This window comes from Maylandia zebra, linkage group LG11 (assembly GCF_041146795.1).
Source record: "Maylandia zebra isolate NMK-2024a linkage group LG11, Mzebra_GT3a, whole genome shotgun sequence".
NCBI classification, from domain to species: domain Eukaryota; kingdom Metazoa; phylum Chordata; class Actinopteri; order Cichliformes; family Cichlidae; genus Maylandia; species Maylandia zebra.
In genome coordinates, this window is record NC_135177.1 from 15,084,452 (window position 1) to 15,107,490 (window position 23,039).

General features: G+C 39.3%; 1 protein-coding gene across 1 annotated transcript; it reads left to right on the forward strand.

Annotated features, from left to right (window-relative positions):
• The first annotated feature begins 4,355 nt into the window (after positions 1–4,355).
• LOC101486935 (galanin receptor type 1) lies at positions 4,356–16,650 on the forward strand. Its single transcript, XM_004566794.4, has 3 exons — positions 4,356–5,409; positions 5,503–5,568; positions 13,253–16,650. Exons 1-3 carry the CDS (start codon positions 4,741–4,743, stop codon positions 13,571–13,573), a joined length of 1,056 nt encoding a protein of 351 aa, XP_004566851.1. The 5' UTR covers positions 4,356–4,740; the 3' UTR covers positions 13,574–16,650.
• Positions 16,651–23,039: the final 6,389 nt, after the last annotated feature.

Consider the following 23,039-nt stretch of genomic DNA (forward strand, 5'->3'; position numbering starts at 1 on the left):
TTAAAAAGCCAATATATTGTGAGTCTTACACCAGTCGTCACACACATTACCTCAAGATGTTTGTAAAGCTGTGGCTTGGCAACTGTCTGTAATAGTTCAGCAATAAAAGTAATGAAAAGACTGCATTACTTCCAGCCCTAACTCCTGAAATTCTCAATAACTGATAACAGCCTTTTCCTTTTTGCCAATATCTGATAGAGCAATGATGCTTGAAATCTATCCTTCCCCTTGCAAAAAAAAGTGCTCTCAAGCATGCCCAGTTCATTTCAGGAAGAGCTAAGAGCCAGATGCAGTGTTTCTAATTCATAAAAATAGGCACGTTCTACTCATTGGAAACCCCTACAAAACCTGTGCTCTGATATCAAGAAAATCAAGAAAAAAGCTTCACCTCCAGCAGAGATTTGCATGGAACAGCAGCATGCATGAATTCTGTGCAGCCTGAATACATCCTCTGTGAGTCAGTGGGACACAAACGAGGGCTAAAAGGCTTCTGCTGCTTTTGATTGTGACCATTCTTTTTATTTTTTTTGCAATTTGTCATTAAGCCCCCTAAAGCCTGGTACCAAAACACAGGCATCTGTTAAAGTTAGAGCCGTCTAATGGGATTTTACATTCATTATTGTCACCAAAACGAATGTTGTTGAATTCTTAAGGTCTAAAAAACACATTTAAGTCTGTTTGCCAGGCCCTTTGCGGGCACACAATATCCAAAATATTAATAGCATGCACACAAATGATATGTTTTATTACACTGAAATACTCTTGTGTCTGTTTGCTTTGCTTGTTTTGCGCCTGACCTTTAAAATAACAATTATTTTGAGCATTCAGAGGTCACATGCAATTGAATCACGCCCAAATTGAATGTCTGTTGAGATGTGAGTGCACTCCATTCTGCTTGCGGCCTCACCAGTTACTGTTCACCGGGAGGCACGCCGAGTGTCGAGTTGCACTTGTGATAATCTGAAAATCTGGCAGGAGCAGAAAGTACGGAGTTATTCCACCTTGACCTGTCCTCATCTACGCCTTTCACCCGCCTTGCCGCTGCTGCCGGAAGAGCTCGATAAACCCGTGAGCATTTCATTTTCCAACACAGCTCAGGGTAACGGAGCACAAAACCAACGGCAAGGCTGTCAGGAGAGAAGAAGAAAGGCAAACAATAGACAGGAAAAAAGACTTTACTCTCTGACATGGAAGCAATCACTGTCCACAAGGAAACGCTTTACAAGCAGAACATGCTGTAAATGCATTAAAAAAAAAGACAAAAAAAGTCTGTCCACGTTATGAAATATGTCAGGTGAAGGCAGCAAACTGGATTTAAACAAGGGCTGCCTGACATTCAAGGCAGGGGCGGCAGATTGCTGTAAAGTTAGATGGATGCGAGTAACCTTTCAAGTAGCTTAACAGCATCGTGAAACAAATATGCTGCCAATTTAACCTGCTGCATTTGATAGCAATAAACTAATTACAAAGACTGTAAACAAATGACTTTGACACAACGCAGCCATATGTCCAATTCAAAGATTTAGCATGCTTCAGCAAAGGTCCGTCTTGATTTCTGTCGGTGCCTACTTGCTAACACAGTAATGTCAAGCTGTGCAGGATGCAGTAATAACACTCTGCAGATGTGTAGCTGAGATCAAAAAGGATGGCCATATTTCCAAGAAAATCTCTAGTTCCTTCAGGATTTGAGGCTGATGCCAGAAGTGGTTTCTTCCTGGATGTTTCCTGTCTGTGTCATTGAAAGGCAAACAGTAATACAGTGTATTACAAATCCAGTTCCCAAAAAGTTTAAAGACAGTGTAAAATGTAAACAACAGAATGCATTGATTTCTAAATCTCACAAGCATGTATTTTATTCAATCGTAACAGAACATAGAAAACTTCTCAAATGTCTAACAGGCCAGTAAGATGGCTGGGTATAAAAAGAGCATCTTAAAGAGGCAGAGGTTCATCACTCTTAAAAAAAAAGGAAAAAGGACAAAAAAAGAACTACATCTAAATTTTACGAAATAATATTTTGGAATAATTTCAAAATAATGTTTCCCAATGTAAAATTGCAAATACTTCTAGTGTTTTGAACCTGGAGAAATCTCTGTATACACAAGGGACAAAGCTGAAAGTCAGTATTGGATGCCAGTGATCTTTGGCCCCTCAGGCAGCATTACATTGAAAACATGGACATGACTGCACGGGTGCAGGAACAATTCCAGAAAGCCCTGTCTGTGAATACAAATCTCCATGCCATCCACAAATGCAGGTTACAGTTCTGTCATGCAAAGAAGAAGCCTTATATAAAGATCATGCTGCTAGGTTCACTTAAAATGGACTTAGGCAGAGTGAAATACTGCTCTGTGCTCAAAATTTGAAATTGCTTTTGGAAAACATAAACAAATTGTCTTCTGGACAAAGATTGGCCATCCAGCTTTTTAACAAGCCTGCATCTCTGATAGTGTGGGGACTTTTCTGGGAAGGCTTTGCATATTTGAGAAAAACAATGCTAAACTGCACACTGCATCTATCACAACAGCGTGTCTTCATACCAGAAGAGTTAAGAGTGAGGAACTGGCCTGCCTGCAGTCCAGACCTTTCACCAACCGAAAACATTTGGAGCATGATGAAAAGGAAAACACATCAAAGAAACTCCAGGAGCTATAATCCTGTATTGGACACGAATAGGATAACATTTCTCTCCCAAAAGTCAAGCAGCTGGTCTCCTTAGTTCCCAAATGTCTATGTTATTAAAAGAAGAGTGAATGCTACACAGTGGTAAACATGACCCTGTCTAAAGTTTGTAAAAACCCACATGAAACACACAGTCATGAAATTTAAAATAGGCTGATATGTTCCTGGATTCTGTTTTTAATTACATTTTTGGAAACATTTTCCCAACGTTTTTGCAATTGGCTTTGTATAAAAAGTTCCCACGGGAGCTCGCACAAAGGAAAAAATGTCTGAATGATTTAATTAAAAGTTTCAAGGAAGCTCCAAATGTGGCTCCAAATGAACGATATTGCTATATTGAAGCTACTTCACCTATAAACAAGCAACAATTTACAAAATCACATGTGCAAACAGCTGACTTATTACAGAGTGGATTAAAAAGGCGACACAGTAAAATCCATTTTCCTAATCAGCACGAGGGTAAGGAGCACCATGGTAGACTCATTCTTTATTTAAAGCAATTCACATCAGGTACAATTCTTGTTAAGGGTCTTTGAGCTTATTAACTGGTTGTATGCATGCTCAATCATTCAGGTAAGGATGACTGAGCATGCATGGTTAAAATTCACTGAGATTCACCTGTAGTGCTCAACAATAATACATTTCTATAGATGAAGAGCAAATTCTAAAAATCCTGAGTAGAGCTGGAGATTAGTGGTTACATTTATTAGCAGAATGGCAGATATTTTGCAGTTTTACTGCAAAAAATAAAACGGTCAAACTGCTTTTCTCTTGCAAGAATTTGCAGCATTTCTGTCGTTGCTTTTTTTTTTAAATAGTACACAGCGCATCTTCTAGTTTTTGATTGCTGCCTGCAAGACAACTCAAGCGACTTGAAAATGTCACTTTGGACTCTTGGAAATTGGCTGGTATTAATTTATTTTCACTGTTGCTGTTTAGAGGGAAAAAAGTCAGCGTGCCCCTGTGTTATTTCCATAATGTATTTTTAGTCGCTTTTCCGCCACGTTATTCACAGAACAATAAGTTAACAGTTCATGTATGACATTCTTGTCAACTTGGATTTGAAAAAAGACTCCCCAAGTCTTCTGAGGGATCACAACAATCTGAGGGAACACACACAGACACACACATGCACACTAAGGTCAACATCTGCTAAACAATCTTCGTCTGCTTGTGATTTGATTATTGTTCATATTATTGAGTAACCAAAACTTAAAAACTGGTCAAATAAGACAAATGAGAGCTTTCCTAATCAGAAAAGTGCATCAGAATGTACATTTCCTTTTTACTGGGTGAAATAAGGCAGACATTATAAAAATGACACTGCAACCAAGTACCATTTGTTATAACATGTTTCGGCAGTTTATTTTCTTTCTATGATAAAAGCCATTTAAGCCAATCAGACCATGACTGGCGAACGATATTGTTTTGTGGTTTATTGCACATTTGACAGACCAGCCCTGTGATCAGAGCAGCATTTGCACCTTGGCCGTAAAGTATCACAAACAAACTGAATCTGATAAGGAAAATTACTTTGACGTTCAGTTTTAATGGGATGGTTTCGGAAACACGTAGAATAAACAGTATTCCATTAATTCTCTCTCTCTCTCGCTCCCCCCCCCCCTATTTCTTGGGAGGTGGTATTGATGCTGACGTGCAGCGGTAGAGCCCAGCCCCTGCTCTAATCTGAGAGGAAAAAGTCCCGACGCGGAGAAAGAAGCAACAGACTGGATCGGCGCGGTCGCTGCGCGCTCGGGTCAGGTGCGCGCCGGGAGAGCGACTCCAAAACGCGCAGCTGCAAAGCTGATTTAACGCTGCACAAAAACCGAGATCGCTTTGAAATATACACAAATATAATATAGAAAGCTAAGAGGGGGATTTACCGAAGTCTCGACACAAAGACACAGGAGAGCAACAATACTGTCTGCAGGAACGCTGATGGAAACGTACCTGACCATAAACCCTTGCCCAGAAAATTCCGTGCAATGAAGCAGCACAGACCAGCTGCAGGTGCCTTTGCTTACCTTTTAACTTAATCCGAAGAGCAAAGAATAAATAATGAACTTGACAGACTCTGTTTGGCTCTTGGAAGAGCCCTGGAACCTCAGCCGTGTGGAGGAGGAGGAGGACGAGAAACTTTTATTCGGGATCGGCACGGATAATTTCATCACGCTTCTGGTTTTCGGGCTCATCTTTACGCTCGGCGTGCTGGGCAACTCCATGGTGATCACCGTGCTGGCCCGGAGCAAACCGGGAAAACCTCGAAGCACCACCAACATATTCATCCTGAACCTAAGCATAGCAGACCTGTCTTACTTGCTCTTCTGCATCCCTTTCCAGTCCACTATCTACATGATGCCCACTTGGGTGCTCGGTGCGTTTATTTGCAAATTCATCCACTACTTCTTCACTGTTTCTATGCTGGTCAGCATCTTCACCCTATCCGCTATGTCAGTGGACCGATACATTGCCATCGTTCACTCCAGAAAGTCGTCCTCTATTCGGGTGGCGAAGCACGCTCTTATTGGTGTGGTGGTGATTTGGATACTCTCCCTGGCCATGGCTGCGCCTATCATGTATTACCAGAATATTTTTCAGAGAGGGGAAAATCACACCTTTTGCTGGGAAGTGTGGCCGGATCAGAACCAGAAGAAGATCTATGTGGTTTGCACGTTTATCTTTGGTTATGTGCTGCCTCTGCTGCTCATTTCTTTCTGTTATGCAAAGGTAAGAAAAGGCTGTTCACACAGGTCAGTGATATAATTAGAGGAATTACTGCTAAAGAAATGTACATTTGACTTCTGTATCCCTTGTTTACAGGTGTTAAATCACTTGCACAAAAAACTAAGAAATATGTCCAAAAAGTCAGAGGCATCAAAGAAAAAGGTACGTATCATAGCGATGTGTTGGGTGGTTGGGGAATAGCCATTATAGTATAGCCATTGATAGTTTATGCATTCATTTTTTTGAATAAAGAATAAGAATTCACTCAAGTATTTGGCCGACCACAGTCCAGCACCTATAATTTGGTGCAGGAATAGCCATACACCAAATCATTACCTCCGACTCTCCCTTGTAGCCAGAATAATAAATATAAATGCAATATTGTGTACGTGTACTATTAACTGGTGCACTTGAGCTTGATGGCCAAAAGGTAATGCACAATCAAGCTGCCATCTAAACTATCATACTCTTTGGAGGTCATTTGACTTTCCTGAGAGTAGCTATCTGCAGTCGCCTACTTGATTACCGATACGTCTGTCTGTTATATGTCACAGCATCTGATAACTGCTTACAATGTTACAAAGCCAGGAGTACAGACTCCCGGTCAGTTGGGGAGATGGACCAATGAGGATTTACATGTGCTTTCGTGCGTACTTCTCTAGAAACATGCTTTTATGACCTGAAACCTAAACAACTGTGGAAAGTGAATCGGGAATTTCTGATGTTCTGATGATTTATTGTGTTTGCTATGCGGGGAGTCCTGGAAGAGATTGTCACACCAATAACTTTGTGATAAATGGTCGTCCAACAAATCATTAAACCCTGTAATACATAAATTACGTTTGCAGGTACTGAGAGACTAAAATGAATGTCAGAAGAGAGCACTTTTACACACTTTCAGAGGGAATCAGCAGCTGCAGTGAGGAAAAATACAAGCCGGTGTAAAACTGACAAAGATGAGAATTTTATACTGAAAACTGGATCATGTGTATGCACTTTTGATGAATATGCATGTTTTGTGTTTCCTTGGCAGTATCTCTCTGATTAGTCCAGTGTGTCTTAGGAGAAGTGTTTAGTAATACCTACAGTCCTTATAGGTCAGAGGTGTCGAACTCCAGGCCTCGAGGGCCGATGTCACGCAGGTTTCAGATGAGTCCTTGATCCAACACAGCTTATTTAAATGGCTAAATGACCTCCTCAACATGTCTTGAAGTTCTCCAGACGCCTGGTAATGAACTAATCATTTGATTCAGGTGTGCTGACCCAAGGTGATATCTAAAACCTGCAGGACACCGGCCCTTGAGGCCTGGAGTTCGACACCCCTGTTCTAGGTTATTACTTTATTACTTTTATTTCTATCATTTAATCTACAAACAGGTTAGAGGGATTTAAGCTACTTACACTTCTTTGTCTTTCCTCTTATGGTGTGAAATGGCAGACACTAAATGAAACACACTTTCAAGAGGAAACTATTTTTGGACTGACACGTGTTCTGGCACAAGCACAACAGTGAATCAAACCCCTGGTTGATTTCTCAGCAGCCTGACTCAGAGACTAACTTGGCTGGTACCAGTAACTTAACCACAGTGGCTTGGTCATATTATATGAAGAATAGTCTGGGCTGCAGCTTGGAGTGCTGGGAAATATGCTTTACAGCTTTCTTGATTTAATTAAAAAAATCTCTTATCAGTCCTTTAAAAATACAGCGAGGAGGTGGCTTAGCTTATCTCAACATACAGTAAATACTGGAAGCTGCTATTACCCGCGTACAGTGCTAATGAACTTCTTTCCTGTCGTAACAGTATAAACTGGGCTATGAATTAAAACTATGGGGGCTTTGCAGACATTTTCCCACAGATTTATTGAAAACATAATTCATATAACAAAGTAGCACATACTGTTGGGTCTATACTTTGTTAGACAAATAAACCACAGTGGATTTTAATTCAAACAGATATGATTGAAGTGCAGACTTTAAGCTTTAATTCAAGAAGCTTTGTAAAAATGATAATTTACTGGTTAAGGAATTACAGCAATTTATATACACAGTGTCCCATTTTCAGAGGCTCTAAAGTATTTGGACAATTGACTGAGAAGGTAAGTAGCGTTACCTTGTTTTTCATGAAAAAAGAAGCAGACACATTATCTGGATGGAGGGATGGACAATATCTGAAGTTAATTCAAAGTGTTGAATTTATAGTTGATAGCTTTTCACTGTATTTTTAATATGAGACCTAAGGCGGTGTCAGATGTTTGGCAAGGGAGGCCAAAAAACAAAACAAACCTCTCAGAGAGATAGCATAAAACTTGAAGAGAGGCCAAAACAATAATCTGGTTCATTTTTCAAAAGAATGAATGAACTGGCCAGCTCAGCAACACTGTAAGAACAGAAGATAACTAAAGTTCATGATGACAAAATTCTGTGTGAGGTTAAGATAAACCACTTTGCAAAATCTAACCAATTAAAGAACACTCTCAAAGAGTTCGGTACGCCTTCATGAATGCAAGAACAGAAGATTTACCACTGGCTACGCTAGCAGCAGTTTAGACTTTGCCAGAAAACATCTACAAGAGTCTGCAGAGTTCAGAGAAATCTTTGGGGAGATGAAACGAAGATGAACTTGTACCAGGATAACCTCAAGTGAGCAGTATGGAGAATGAAAGAAGCAGCTCATGATGTGAAGCATACAGCACTATCTGTAAAAACTTGGAGGAGACAACTTATGGTTGTCAGTAGAAATGTATCACTGGTGTTTATTGATGACATGACCGCTGATAGAAGTAGGAGGATGAATTATGAAGAAAACTCTCTGGTCAGATTCAGCAAAATGCTGCAAAAACAATCAGACAGTGCATCAAAGTGCAAATGGTTTTATAAGCGAAAGCTGCAAAGCAATCCAAGTTTCTAAAGTCCCAGACATGGAATGTTCTTCAAATGCCAACGGAGTCACCTGAGCTCGACCAAGTTGAGCAGCGTTTTGTGTTCATAAATGCAAGACTGAATACAAAACGACCCACAAACAAGCAGCAACGGAAGGTGGTTGAATGTAAAGCATCTCAAAGGAGGAAGACATGATGTCCATGAGTTCAAGACTTCAGGCAGTCACTGCAATTCTTATTCTATTTAAAACAGTCCTCAGTTCATGCAAACCCTCTGGGGTCAAGTTAAACCTCTTGAATTAAAGTCCAAGGAGCTTGAAAAAGACAGCGACTGGACTTATTATAGTTTTTCGAAGATGCGTCACCTCTCATCCACGAGGCTTCTTCTTTTCAAGGGCCTAGACTACCATGACTTTGATGACTGGGAACATACACAGACTCTTGAATTAAAGCTGTGGGTTTGTACTTCAATCACATATTAACTATGGTGGTTTACAGAGGCAAAACTAAAAAAAAATGCATCTTTGTCCAGTAAATTATGGACCTGACTGTTTTGTCCAAAAAACACCAAATTTCTCAGGCTCACAATTACAACTTGAAAGCTGACCTGAAGGTTTAATCTGCGATAAGATGATGTTATGTAAGAGCAGACCATTTCAGGACATCCTGTTGTCTCCATCTTACTGCCTGTCAAAAATAATCCCACAAATAACACCCCAATAAAATGAATCGGTGAACTTAGCTGTTCCCCACTTTTTCTGGGTTGTAGGCTATAACTGAGAGGTATCAGAGTCCTATCAGTTTACTGTACATGAATGAAAATCTGCATATTTTTCAAAATGCTGATTAAATCCATTACGTCTAAAACATATCAAATCCTGATGAGCCAGATGAGCAAAAATCCGACTGACATTCTGGTTCTAATCTTCTTTTTCATACTATTAGCACACAGACATATTACCAAGGGTTTCCCTCCATAAAAGATGAAAATCAACAGGTAAAAAGAATAAATTGCATCTGGTGAAAGCAAAGGGAATTTGTGCAGAAATGGGTTTAACTTAGGTCTCAGCTGCTCTCTGTCAGGCTGGTGAAATATATTGTTAAAAGCAGCTGGGAAGACCAAGGTTGCTCCCATGGCTGTTGTGAAACACAACCAATGTTCTTATCGACTTCAGCCTCACAGAGGAGGAATCACACAGCCTTCAAAAGTCACAACACAACACACTGTCAACACACAAATCTAGGAAACCATAGGGAATACGAACCTTTCTTTTCTGCAAGGTCTTTGCAAGGAGTTGATTTTTTATATATGTGTCACATATATGCTACAAATCCTTTCTGATTATATGTGTCTGGATTTTTTTCTCTGTTTTAAATCTGAGGTTGAGGAGCCATGCAGTAAACAGTGTTAAATCTTAGGAGTTTAAGTCTGTTATGCAGATGGAAAACACAGATGGTTATAGATAATTACAAAAATAAATGTTTGGCCAAGTCATTCTGAAATTATTTAAGAATGTGTGTAGGCTGTAATATGCATATCTGAAGCCTGGGAGACTGAATGAATTGACTGACACCCAACAGCATGCAGTAATTTCCCAGTGACTTCGGGAGTAATGAGAACAATGTTGAATGAACATTTAAAAAGAGCTGCAGAAAACTGTGAATCCAAATGATATTTTTTGATTACTAGTGATGATTAGTTGTGGAAATATCAAAAATGTAGCACAAACTTGCCAAATGATAATTTCCCAACATGATAACAGTTTTTCTTGTGTTTCTCTTTGAAGAAAAGTCATCTTGGTGTCCATTTTTGACTTTAAAAACTCGAAAGAATCACCTTTGGGTTGTTAGGTAAATCAGTTCTTGAGTGATGAGCTAAAAGTTTATGACAGAAGGTGTTTCTGCTGCAGTCGTTTACAATAACCTAACGACTGCCTCTCTGTGGGTTTAGGGGAAGATGTGAATGTTTTATGGACACCATTCAAACAAAACCCTGCTTTTACTGTAATACTGCGCTAAAACTGTGAGAACCTGTTCATAGTCACCGTGTCTTTGTGTCTATGTGTGTAGTTGTGTAGTTGTGTTGGGGTCAGAAAGATTTCTCTGGCCAGTGCTAACTTGTATCAAGACAAAAATGTTTACCTACAGTATCATGTGACTGGTAAAATATTTTTTTAAAACTATATTTATTGTAATTTATCAATGCAGTACTGTATTTTGTTACAGTTAAATAAGGATCGCAGGGCATTTCATCAGACCGCACAAATATTAGCCATATAAAATAGCATTATACTCTAAAGTCGCTCATGTGAACATGTTGCCTATACACACAGCACTGAACAGTATCTGGAGTCAGGTTAGTGGCTGGAATGTTTGACTCCATCACTATGCTCAGAAGTTCCTAACAGTGATTCTAACGATGCACACAGCAGCGTTCTTTTAGCGCCCGTGAATACTGCTGCCTGCTGCTATTACCAACCAAAAGACATATCCACCGTGATATCACCATTTGGTTTAAAACTCTGCATTTGGCAGTCATGTTAGCTTTTTTTTGGATCAAAAGCACCACATTTAGATGAGAGTATGAACTGTTGCTTTAATAGCAAACACGTTAGTTTGGATAGCAAGCTAAACTCTATGCTAGCAACACATTTTTGCTAAGTAATACACACACAGCACACATTTCCACACAGCAAGCCATAATTACTCAGATAATCCATTAAAAATTCTACAAACATTCACCCCACTCAGAGTTGTCTTTTTTAATAGGCTGTAATCATACTTTTTAATGCTGTAAAGTTGAGCATTTCAAAACAGGAGTCTGTGGCGAAAGACTTGCTTTTTGGAGTCAAGTGGCACCGAGCTGAACTTCAGTTTTTGGCACTTCTTCATTGGTGTCATTTTTCTGCTTTACAGATTGTGCCTTTTTAGACTGAACCAAACAGCAATGCTGAAATCTACAACACCAAAACAATTAGGTTACCATCGAGACCTTACAGTCAGCTGATTTAGCAACTTTCTGGCATTTTTTGTGCTTGCCATAAAAATGGTTTTTAAAACCTTGTAGGTTGCATAGTTGTCATACAAGGAAATGACATATTAGGCTTTTCATTTTTCATAACAGTAAAAATACTGCATCTCAGAATGCTCTCCAATGAGGTGAAAATCTGTGCACTCATATTCATTTAGTTGAGAATATTTTCACTTTACACTTAACATCAGCTCTGTTACTTCTGACAGCTACTTGCTCAGATGGTTGGCTAAATATTATTTCTAACTTATACCCATCAAAACTTGGAAAGCTCGAATTCCTGATTCAGGATTTTCAATATTTCCGTTATCTTTGATGAGAAGTAATTAGCCCTGCAATAAATCTTCTTACTACCTCAGCAAATCAAGGAGGATGTAATTAGTTTTTCTTCCTTTTTTTTTGTTTGTAGGAAGAATAACATCGTTTAATTTCTTCTTCTTGGATATTATGTAAATTTAATAATAATAATAATGGATTGCATTTATATAGCGCTTTTCGGGACCCCTCAAAGCGCTTTACAATACCACTATTCATTCACTCTCACATTCATACACTGGTGGAGGCAAGCTACAGTTGTAGCCACAGCTGCCCTGGGGCAGACTGACAGAAGCGAGGCTGCCATATCGCGCCATCAGCCCCTCTGGCCATCACCAGTAGGCGGCAGGTGAAGTGTCTTGCCCAAGGACACAACGACCGAGACTGTCCGAGCCGGGGCTTGAACCGGCAATCTTCCGATTACAATTTGATTTATGATAACTGTCACATCATTTTACAGGTTTTGTAAGTAGCTACAGAAATGAGTTTATGACACAGACTGTGGATGAAATGCCACCAGTGACTCATTAAGTGTCGGGTGAAAAGGCATTTACAGTACGTCTGCTTTTTCAAGGTTTTTAGGCCGTACTTGAAAATATTTAAACAGCTGTCTAAGGTCAGATCTGCTGTTTTTGTTCATACCAGTTCTTTGTTAACTTCATCCACTGCTCACGCACTATTTGCCTTGGGCACTGTGCTTAAGTTGATTGTTTTCTAATTGATAAATATGTTCAAAACTCTCTTAACTTTTTTGGGGGAAAACAGCTGTAATACAGAAGAACAGAACAGTCAACACAGCTGTCATGAGATTTAAGAATTAAACAAGTATGCCACATTGCCATGCTACTGAGTAAACCTAACAAAAATAACACGTAGCATTTGCAAATAGGAATCACCCAAATGTGCATGTAGAGATGTTAAAAGTCACTTATGTAATGTTGATTAATTAAAGTCTGTGGTATGGGATCATAATATTATCAGTGCAAAGTTCTCAGTATTTACTGTTAAACTCTAAAATGATTAAATGTAAATGGGGGTATGAGAAGGTTTATTGATGTGTGATGAGCTCCTCGATCCTCAGGCCAAAGAAAAATGGCATATCAACAAAGAATATTAATCCATTATCTTCTGAGTTGTTGGACATTAGTCATCCAAAGTCTCCTGAAGCGCACTTTAGTTTGGCTTGAAGCCAGAGCCTGCTTACTCTCTCTCTCTTTCACTTGCTGTCAATGGACTGTCTGACAGATCTCTCCACACACTTCCATTGCTGATGCAGAGATAAGAATGCAGTGATGTGCATACTGCTGCCAAAATCTAAGATATTGGTTAGCAAAAATAACTCATAATGTTTCTCAAGCAATGCATACTTAAAAATGAGCATGGTCTCAAAGACTTCTACTGGAGGGCAGGAACTTGATTATAGGATGTTAATGATCTCACACAATTTTTACAATGCAGATTGGTCCCAAACATGCCACTATCTCATCAATGACTTTCCAAGCTTTATTCTTCTATCGTAAACAAGACTTCAAGCTTAAATAGAATATTAAATTCTGTATTTGTTATCCTTGTGGATACTGACAAAATCTTACCTTTTTCCCTTTCCTTTGTGGATCCCAGACTGCTCAGACGGTGCTTGTGGTGGTGGTGGTGTTCTGCCTGTCGTGGCTCCCTCATCATGTAGTTCACCTCTGGGTGGAGTTTGGGACCTTCCCGCTAAACCAAGCCTCCTTTGTATTGCGGGTGGCTGCACACTGCCTGGCGTACAGCAATTCATCAGTCAACCCGGTCATCTACGCCTTCCTGTCGGAGAACTTCAGAAAGGCCTATAAGCAGGTGTTTAAATGCCAGATTAGAACCAGTGACTCCCCGCTCAATGACATCAAGGACATTCGTAGCAAAGCGGATACGCCGCCCTCAACTAACTGCACAAATGTTTGACTTTTTCTTTTTCTGTCGCATGGATATCGCGAAAGCTGTAATATTCCACATAAGCGCTGTTAATTTCACCTGGACTAGAGGGGATAAGGCACCAGTGACTGCAGGACACGATTACTGCCTCTTTGATCTGGCTGTGATTGCTACTGTACATGTCATCACTAATGGAAAAAAAAAACCTGTCTGAAACTGAGAAAAAGTCATCCTTCTTCGACAGTGACCTCTCTTAAACTGTAGAAAGTGAGTTTATTCAAATCAATGAATTTAAAACTCTGCATGAGGAAAAGAAAAACAAGATTGGTGCAGGTCTAATAAGTGGAAATTTTTCATAAAAAGTAAGAGTTGTATTAAAAGAAGCAACACATATATACCTGTAATACAGTCTGTTTAAATAAATAAATAAATACTTGTATGATTTTGCAGGATTTGGATTATTCAATGAAGAAGTAGTAAAGGATCACAAAATTCATGCATCTGATCCAGTGGTTGTTTTGCCATCTTTGTTTCTTTAGTGATGAAAGAGGTATAGGATAACATGCTAGCTGAGCTAGCTTGAATGAGCTCCTCTTAGCTAGCTGTTTCTAAAACAGGTGGCTCCTAGCTACATCCAAAACTGTTTCTACAAATTACATGTCATAAACTAGACACATTTAAGCCCAGTTTACGTGTTGCTAACTACTTTTAGCTTGGTATGCTAATGTTAACCCTGAAAACCTGGACAGTGAAAGCAAACAATGGTTTTCCGAAGACAGGAGTGTGATTATGGCGCAATAACTCTAAAAAGCTACTCTTTTGTTTCATAAAAAGGGTCTAGGATATGAAGGTCTTTAATAGTCCTAATGTGCTTGTGAATTCTAGTTAAATTAGTACCAAAAAGGCCCTTTTTAAAAAAGATTAGCAAGCATGACTCACTAATATCATGGAAACATACAATTTTGTTTCAAGTTAAGTTGAATGAAAGTTGGCTAATATTTAACTCTGTAGTGGATAACTTTTCTTTATTTTGTCTGTTGTTACAGACACCAGATTGAGAATTAAAACCAGTGCCAAAACTAGTTTACCAGGAAACTATAGGTGCCCATAGACTAAATCAACATTGTCTTAATTTATTTGGCAATGACTTGATTGTAATCCCCGTAGTCCATCTTTAGGGTTTAAGAGCCTGTTTTGATTTGATTGAACTATCAAACATGCTTTATAATCATCTTAAAGCAAATTTCATATGACTACAGACAATATTTTTGTGTAATAGACCTCTGGAGTTTGTGGTCAGTATCACAGCCATCTGTTTGGCAAATAGTCTGCTGTACCTCCCATTGAGGAAAAAATATGAAAGACTGGAACTAAAAGATTTTTTTTAATTGTTTTTCTACATATTGAAGTTGTAATCATCACTGTGTGTGTTTTGGGGTTGTTAAATAAGGTACATCTTAACTGCACTCATGACAAGGATCATATACATGAGTATTAAATGAGTAACATTTTTCAAGTAAGCTGTCCATCCCTGCTGATGGTCCTTCACCGTAGATTAAAAATAAAAGACCTACTATTTAAGTTGCACTCTGCTTGAGAAACAATGTATTTTATTATTACATTTGGTTGTAAATACTAAAAGCTAAAGCTTATATTCACATATGTCTTTGGAAATCTTGCTGTACTTGCTTATGATGCTACGTAAACAGTTTTCAGATTGTGTTGTGCTGTATCAATCAGCCTGGCTGTTGAATGTACCGATGCTTGTTGTACTTTTCCTGGTAGCCATCTTTGTAACCAAGAAAACAACAGAACAATGGAAATGAAGAATTTTAATGTTGTACAATATATGTGATGTGCCAAATCACCGTATAGTAGCTTTATCTCAGTGCAACAAAATAATTTAAACTACACAAGATGAGAGCTTTAAATACAGTACTGCTCGGTATTCTCTGTAACCACAAATACTCTGCTTAAGATTTTAGTCCACAGCACCATCTTTCTCCTGAGAACAGCAAATACCGGTAATCAGGGTCATCCGAGTCTTGCCCTCGCTCTCATTGAGGCTCTTAGATGTGAGAGTCGAGGCTTTTTCTGACAGAGATGCAGTTGATGACTTTGCTCACTGTATTGCTGACTGCACAGATAATTATACCCACAAAGGACTCAGGATTCTTTCTTTCTTTCTTTCTTTCTTTCTTTCTTTCTTTCTTTCTTTCTTTCTTTCTTTCTTTCTTTTTTTTTAAATAGGACGTGCTTGGAAACCACATCCTGATGGTGTAGGGAACATAGCTACTGATTTCCGTAAAAAGAGTTAATGAACAACATTTTTCTTTTTAATCAAGAATGTATTTTCAGTTTGATATCACTTTTTATTGCAGTCCCCAAATTACAGTATAACTGTTTTAGTAATTATAGACTACTGATCAATATTAATCATATGTTTAGGCATATCTAAGTACAGGAGAAGAAGATCAGAGGATACAGACTAAGTGGTTCCAGCTTTTATTCTGCTTTATTTGTGTACTTTTTATTATTACTGCTAACGCTGTGAGCTCTTTTAATTTCTAGGCTCTATGAGAATTTTATCCCTGCGTTCCCTTTGGTATTTACTGTTTCATGAGTACAATGAATATACTGTAACTGTAATGTGACGGCTATTTTCTTACATGTTTTATTTTCATTTTGAAATGTAGATTTATGGATTAAACTTTCTTTCTTTTTTTTTTCTTCAAAATTCATCTACTCCATGCTCAGTAAAATGTTTTTTCTCATAAATAAAAATGGAATTAAAAACAGTATGGTAAAACCAAATGTATGCACATACCATTTTGTGAGTAAATGCAATAAATGTAATTCTTTCTAACTGTAAGTTTCTGGAGAGACACACATTTGTACAACTTTTAGTCATTTTGTTTAGTGTGGCTTGCTTTTTGACTCTGATTCCTGTATTAAAACAGCTGTGATATAAAATCAAAATCTGACAAAACAATTATATAACTCTCTTTTAAGTATATTGATATCTGGATTGTATTATGAAATATATTCAGGCTTTTGATTGTGTCTTATGCAGTGCTGCTTGTATTATAGTCACATTAAACTCTGGCATTTCCTCGGTGGAGTTGTCTTATTCCATAAACAACACTTGCTCACATACATGAAATTTCACTGTGTTTATTCAAAAAGCGAATTCTTATGTCACACTGAGGCTTTATTTATAAAAGTAGCATTTTCTTAAGCCTCATTTATACCCCAAACCAACTCTCACCTTCTTGATTATAACTGTGTATAACTCAAAGTGCCAAAAGAATGAAACCATGGAGCAGACCCACACCAGTTCAGATCCCTCCAGTTTGTTTTTTTAGATTACACAGTATAGAGAGTCCTGGCATCAAATCCACCCAGTGAACCCAATGACCGGTTTCTTTGCAATGATGTTTTCTATTGTAAATATGTAGCTTTTTCAAAGCAGTTCTATGTACAAAGATGCCAAATATCAATATAAAAACAGTAATTTAATCCCCTTTGAAACACCAAGTATATCCACAGGTGTGCAGCTGAAATAAAAATCACCCAAAGGACATTTTTTTATTGCTTTGAAAATCAGTACAAATAAGAGAAACGGCTCCTCTTAGCTTTAATGAAATTGCTAAGCCTAACAGTAAACAGAAGCAAACTGGGAATTTGATTTTCCTTTCTATGAGGTTGGATTGCTGAGGGTTCTGACAAATGGCAATTTTTGTTATCCCACCACTTTGGATCATCATGTGACCAATATCTTCAATGATCCCTTCACATTCTAGCATCAAGGCGAACATTTTGTGAAGTGACACTCATTATAATAAAGGTTATTAATCAAAAAATATCTGTGATAGTTTTTGTAGATCAAATAGCAGTGAAACGAGTGATATTGCCATCAACTTTCAGTTTCCCTTCGCATAAATTGTCTATTCAAAGTGTACAGAAAATAAACCCCACTCAGACTAATAAGTATCATGTTTGTGCAAGAAATCTCCTACCAGACATTTGACAGGTATGAGTTTACTCAGTTAATGCGTCTTCTTTTACAATATGGCAAAATCACAACACTTCCTCACCAGTGAGGTGGAAATATAGTTGAGTAAACTGCGAGCCCTGATTGTTGCTAGGTGCCCCCTGCAATCCACTTCTTTTTCACAGATGAGTTTGCATGTTTTGTAGTTGGCTGTTTCTAAGTATCTTAAATCCTAACTTCCAACTCAAGTGCATTGAGCCACTGTCTAGTTTTCCTGCCTTGGCTGCCAAATTGACACCAGTTGTTGCCTAAGTGTCTGTGAAGGTTCTCAGTCATCCAGGTCATCGTAGTCAAAGGAGCTTGCAAAGAAAAGCGTCTGGACTTCTTTAAGTTGCTTGAAGACGTTTCACCTCTCATCCGAGAAGCTTCTTCAGTTCTAAGGTCAAATGGTGGAGAGTCCCAGATATAAACCTAGTGGGAGTAACCCCCCACAGAGGGACAAAAGGACCCCCTGATGATCCTCTAATCGCCTGAGCCAAGGTGTGAAACTGGGTGTGGGTTCCAATCAGCCAGAGTTTCGGGTGTGTTCATTGTGAAACCTGGCCCCACCTTATCATGCAAATTCCTGAGATCAGATGGCCCAGGATGTGAGTGGGTGTTAAGGCGTCTGGGAAGGGAGCTCAAAACTGGATTATAGATGGCAGAAAGTTGGTGTCGTAAACCCCCGCCTCTGTTCAAAGATGGTCGCTCACAGTGGACATAGATGGCTTCTTTCACTCCTCTTTCAAACCATCTGTCCTCTCTGTCCAAAATGTGAACATTGGCATCCTTGAAAGAGTGTCCTTTATCCTTAAGATGCAGATGGACTGCTGAGTCTTGTCCTGTGGAGGTGGCTCTTCTGTGTTGTGCCATGCGCTTGTGAAGTGGCTGTTTGGTCTCTCCAATGTAGAGGTCTGAGCATTCCTCATGGGAATGCTGAATGGGAAGCAGGTGCATGGTAAAGCTGAAGATCAGCCTTTACGGGCGTTAATAAGGAGGGGACAAAGCCAGGTGACTGGATCTGGAAGCAAATCTGAGGGCATCTGGTAGATAAATGGAGAATAGAAGGATGGAGGCTGGAGTTAAGAGCAGTGAGAGAAAAACCAAGACAGTTTAATATGCTGTCATTGGCAAACTGGTTGTTTTCGTTAGTCACCAGTAGCACTCCCAAATCTCTGATGAAAGCTCTGAGCTCTCGAGTTACTTTACAATTAACTCGGGTGCCAAGAAAAAGCAAAATGTAATATCTCCCCCTTTGCTGTCTTAATTTTAAAATCTTTTAAGAAAAGTCTTACAAAGATCTTCTCTAGAGGCTAATGAACATTTTATTCCATAGAGGTGAACTTTCAGCTATAATGTCAAGGTAAAAGAAGATAATGTAACAGAGGCAAAAAGAGGCAGAGCCACACACACACACACACACACACACACACACACACACACACACACACACACACACACACACACACACACACACACACACACAAATAAACTAATAAATTCATGTCCTTTTATGTAAATCTCAGCTCAAACATTCACAAGGAAAGCTTTCTTTTTTCTGCGTGATTTAAACACCAAGATGACAAAATCACTTTGTTGTGTGGTGTTTTGTTGGCACTAGACAAACTCTGAAATGTTTAATGCAAAGCACAAATTGTCAGAGTAACTGCTACTCCTGATTAAATATGCTGTCATGGAGAAAATAACTTGCTTACCAATTTATTCTCACACAGCAACACATTTTTACTCGTGGTTTAAATGTCTGTCTGACGATGATGTGGGTGTCTTGTCTCGGTGTAAGGCTGTCCTGAGTCACAGGGTGTAGTATGGTGAATGACTCCTCTTGCTCTTCCTTTGACTCATTCTTTCATTGTCTGTTTATGGACTCACCTGCACAGAGATGTGCACCTTAACGGAAGTAGCCGCTGCTGCCGGCCCCTGAGTTTACATGTGTGCTTATTGTCCAATATCGTTAATACATGCGCATGAATGCAACAGACGTCAGCGTCATTTATAAATCATCTTTGCCATTCATGTTTGCCTGCTTGAATGGCGTCTATTCAGGCAGCTGCAGCAACAGAAGAACTACAAACTCTTGTTGACGTCAAAGCGATCGTATTCCTGCCATAAAAGCATCTCTGCCTCTGATGCAAAAGAGTTGGGGTAAAATTGCGTGTGCAGCTTGGGATTAATGAGGTTCCCTTTCTTGAAGGTAAGCTATTATTGCTAATTTTACATTTGGATCCAAATCAAAATCAGCATCAAAGCCACATGTTGCTCCACACGACAAGGGGAAAAGAAACAAAAAAGACACCCTCACTTCATTTGGTAGAAAAACACATCAGTCAGTCAGTCGCTCAAAGATGCTGTTCACTCCATCCGAGCACAGACAGTGCAGCCTCATTTCCTTTGAATTGGCTTTTATCTAACTGACACTGATGGAGAGAGAAATTTGACTTCCCTGAGCAGCTGTGTGGACTGCAGAGAGGATATCAAAAAGTCAGCCAACGAAGGAGGTGTGGATTGCTCTGTTTCTCAATTTCATAGTGAATATGAGCTGCATTTAATCAATTTTTTTGTATTGTATTAGCACTAGAAATAGGTCAGCCCGGCGGCACGGTGACTAGCATTGTTGCCTGGGTTCAAGTTCACCGTCTTGCCGGGACCATTCTGTGTGGAGTTTGCATGCTCTCTCTGGTTACTCTGGCTTCCTCCAAAGCTGTCCAAAAGCACTCAGTGGGACTACGTCAATGCCCATAGATGTGAATGTGTGGGGCAGACTCGTGATCTGTCCAGGGTGTGCACCACATCTGGCTACTTCAGTAGGCACACCTGTTTAGCTGCTCTTTAACACAAATACCTAATCAGTCACATTGCAGCAAGTCAACATATTTAGTCTTATAGACGTGGTCAAGAATGATGTGCTGATGGGCTGCTTCAATCCAGGTTGTCATTACAACCAAAGTATGCAGAAGAGCACCTTTGAACAGTGGCAGAAGACCACACTGAGTTCCGCACTTGTCAGCTATGAAGAGGAAAAATGTTGCCTGGTCAGATGAATGTTAATTTTTGCTGCAACATTCGGGTGATAGGGTCATGTTGGTGTGAACAACATGAAAAGCATGGATCCATCCAGCCTAGTAAAAGTAGTTCAGGTTTCTGCTGGTAGTGTGTAATGGTGTGGGCCATATTTTCTTGGCACACTTTCATGCCCTTAGTACCAACTGAGCATCTTTCAAACACCACAGCGAACCTGAGTATTGTTGCTGACCATGTCCATTCCTTTATGACCACAGTGTACCCATAATCTGATGGCAGCTTCCAGCAGGTTAATGGACCATGTCACAGAGCTCACATCACCTCAAACTGGTTTCTTGAACATTACAATGAGATCACTGTAATCAATCTGAAGACAAAAGGAGTCCAACCCCGTACTAGCAGGGTGTGCTTAATAAAGACAGCGACTGCATCGTATCTGCTGAGAACTCTCTCTCTCTTTCTACACTTTTTGTGTTACAGTATCACGGTGTTTGCTGGAAGATGAGCTATGATGACTTTTTGCAGATTAGGTGGATATCACACTGTGAATATTTGTGCTCTTGTAATTATGAGTGATGCATGAGCAGTTGAAACTTGAACAGTGTGCAGCTTGTGTAAACCAGAATCAATTAAAGTAAGTGGTTTCCTTAGTTTAGAATAATAGCTTAATTCAACTGAAAACACAATGCATCTAAGGTCATCCAAATGAGTATCAGCAGTGGCATCCAATATCTACTTTTCTGCATATTTTGCTCTTGACAGTAGTAGAATATCACACATCGAGCGGGATCACCTTTCCTCCTGTGCCGGTGTGCTTTCAGGTCGCTGTGATCGCATAATACACCTGTACTTCAAAAATGGAGTGAAAAAACAATTACAACAGGTACATGTCTGTTCCCAGAAATGCATTAGGGAAACAGCATGGGCTTTCCCAAATGGACTGCATGGGCTGAGTCACTGACACGTAACACCAGAAAAATGCTATGAAGGCGCATGTGACCTATACAGCTTCAGAAGTGAAGAAGAAGAAAGTGAAAAGTAATTGCTAAGCTTTATTTCCGCTCCTGACAGAATTGAGAGTAAACGAGAGAAAACCTTCAAGGTTACGGGGGAATGAACCGCTCAGAACTGAAGGCACTGAAAACACTGGCGATGATTTCAGCTTGATTAGGGAAACAATAGCATTTTTATTTTTGACAAGTTGCCCATTTCAGCCAATTCGATTTTTATAATAGATGCCAGTAAACTGAAAAGTGATTGTTTCCACTTTGTTCAAGGTCATCTTTCAAGTATGTTTTAGACAATTTACAATAGAGAGACTGCTCGTAACACTTGAAAATCATATATGTTGAGGGTCTCTGAGCTGAACACATGGCATCTTTGAATGCCATCTGTACACTCTTGATCCATCAAAGCAAATTGGCCATTGTGTATTCGGGGAAGGCTTTGTGCTCATTGCCACAAAGGCTGAAGAGATCCCTGATGATGGAGTTAATTCCCTCTCCTTCACTCCTCTGCTGAGACATCAGCTATTACAAATCACCCTGAATGGAACACATACTGTATCTGCGGGCAAACAGGCTGAAATAATAAGGTGCTGATAATACCTGAAGCATAATAATGACCACAGACTTCTCTGCAGCACCATTCAATAAAGTTATGTAATAGACTTTTTTTCCTCTCAGTATTACATAATTAATAAGAGATGATGACTTCCCCATAGTCATTACTTTGCTACTAATGCCTCCTAAACTGTGATCTGCAATCATTAAGTGAAAGCTAAATTATAGGTGTTGCGCTTAAAAGAAAAAAAAAAGAGAAAAGAAAGCCTATCAGTGCAATGGTGCCAAGTGTAAAGCCAGAGGTATGCATCTGTTACTTAGTGTCTGTTACTTAGTGTCTGAGATGCTGTAGTTTCTAGGTGCTTCCACTTTACATTAAAAATGAAATATCTACAAGGGAAGGGAAGAATTTTCCCAAACTTGCTGAAACAGTGACATCCAAACCATTCTTTCACAAATGTTTTTAAAGGCAGGTATGGCTAGGTGCTGTGGCAGTGGGAGTGAAAACATCTGAATTCAAAGACTTTTCAGGTCTACATTTTAAGTAATCCATTTAAAAAAAAAAAAACGGTTTGTGACAAAACATCCGCGAAATGAACTGTTTGCATCAGCCTCAGCTGTACAGTGTGGGAGTAAGAAGGTTAACAGCCTTTTAAATATCAGCATGTTAGCACTGCACTTGTGAGCACGCTGTGCCCAAGAGTCTACCAGTTACTAAATACTAAAGAGTCCACTTAATTTTTTTTCCAGCTTGCACTGAGTGATGACTTAGTTGCTCAATGAAGACAGGAAAAATAAAATTGTTTTTGCGACTTGTAATTAATGCAAAATCACAAACTTTTTATCCATTTTGGCCTTTTAT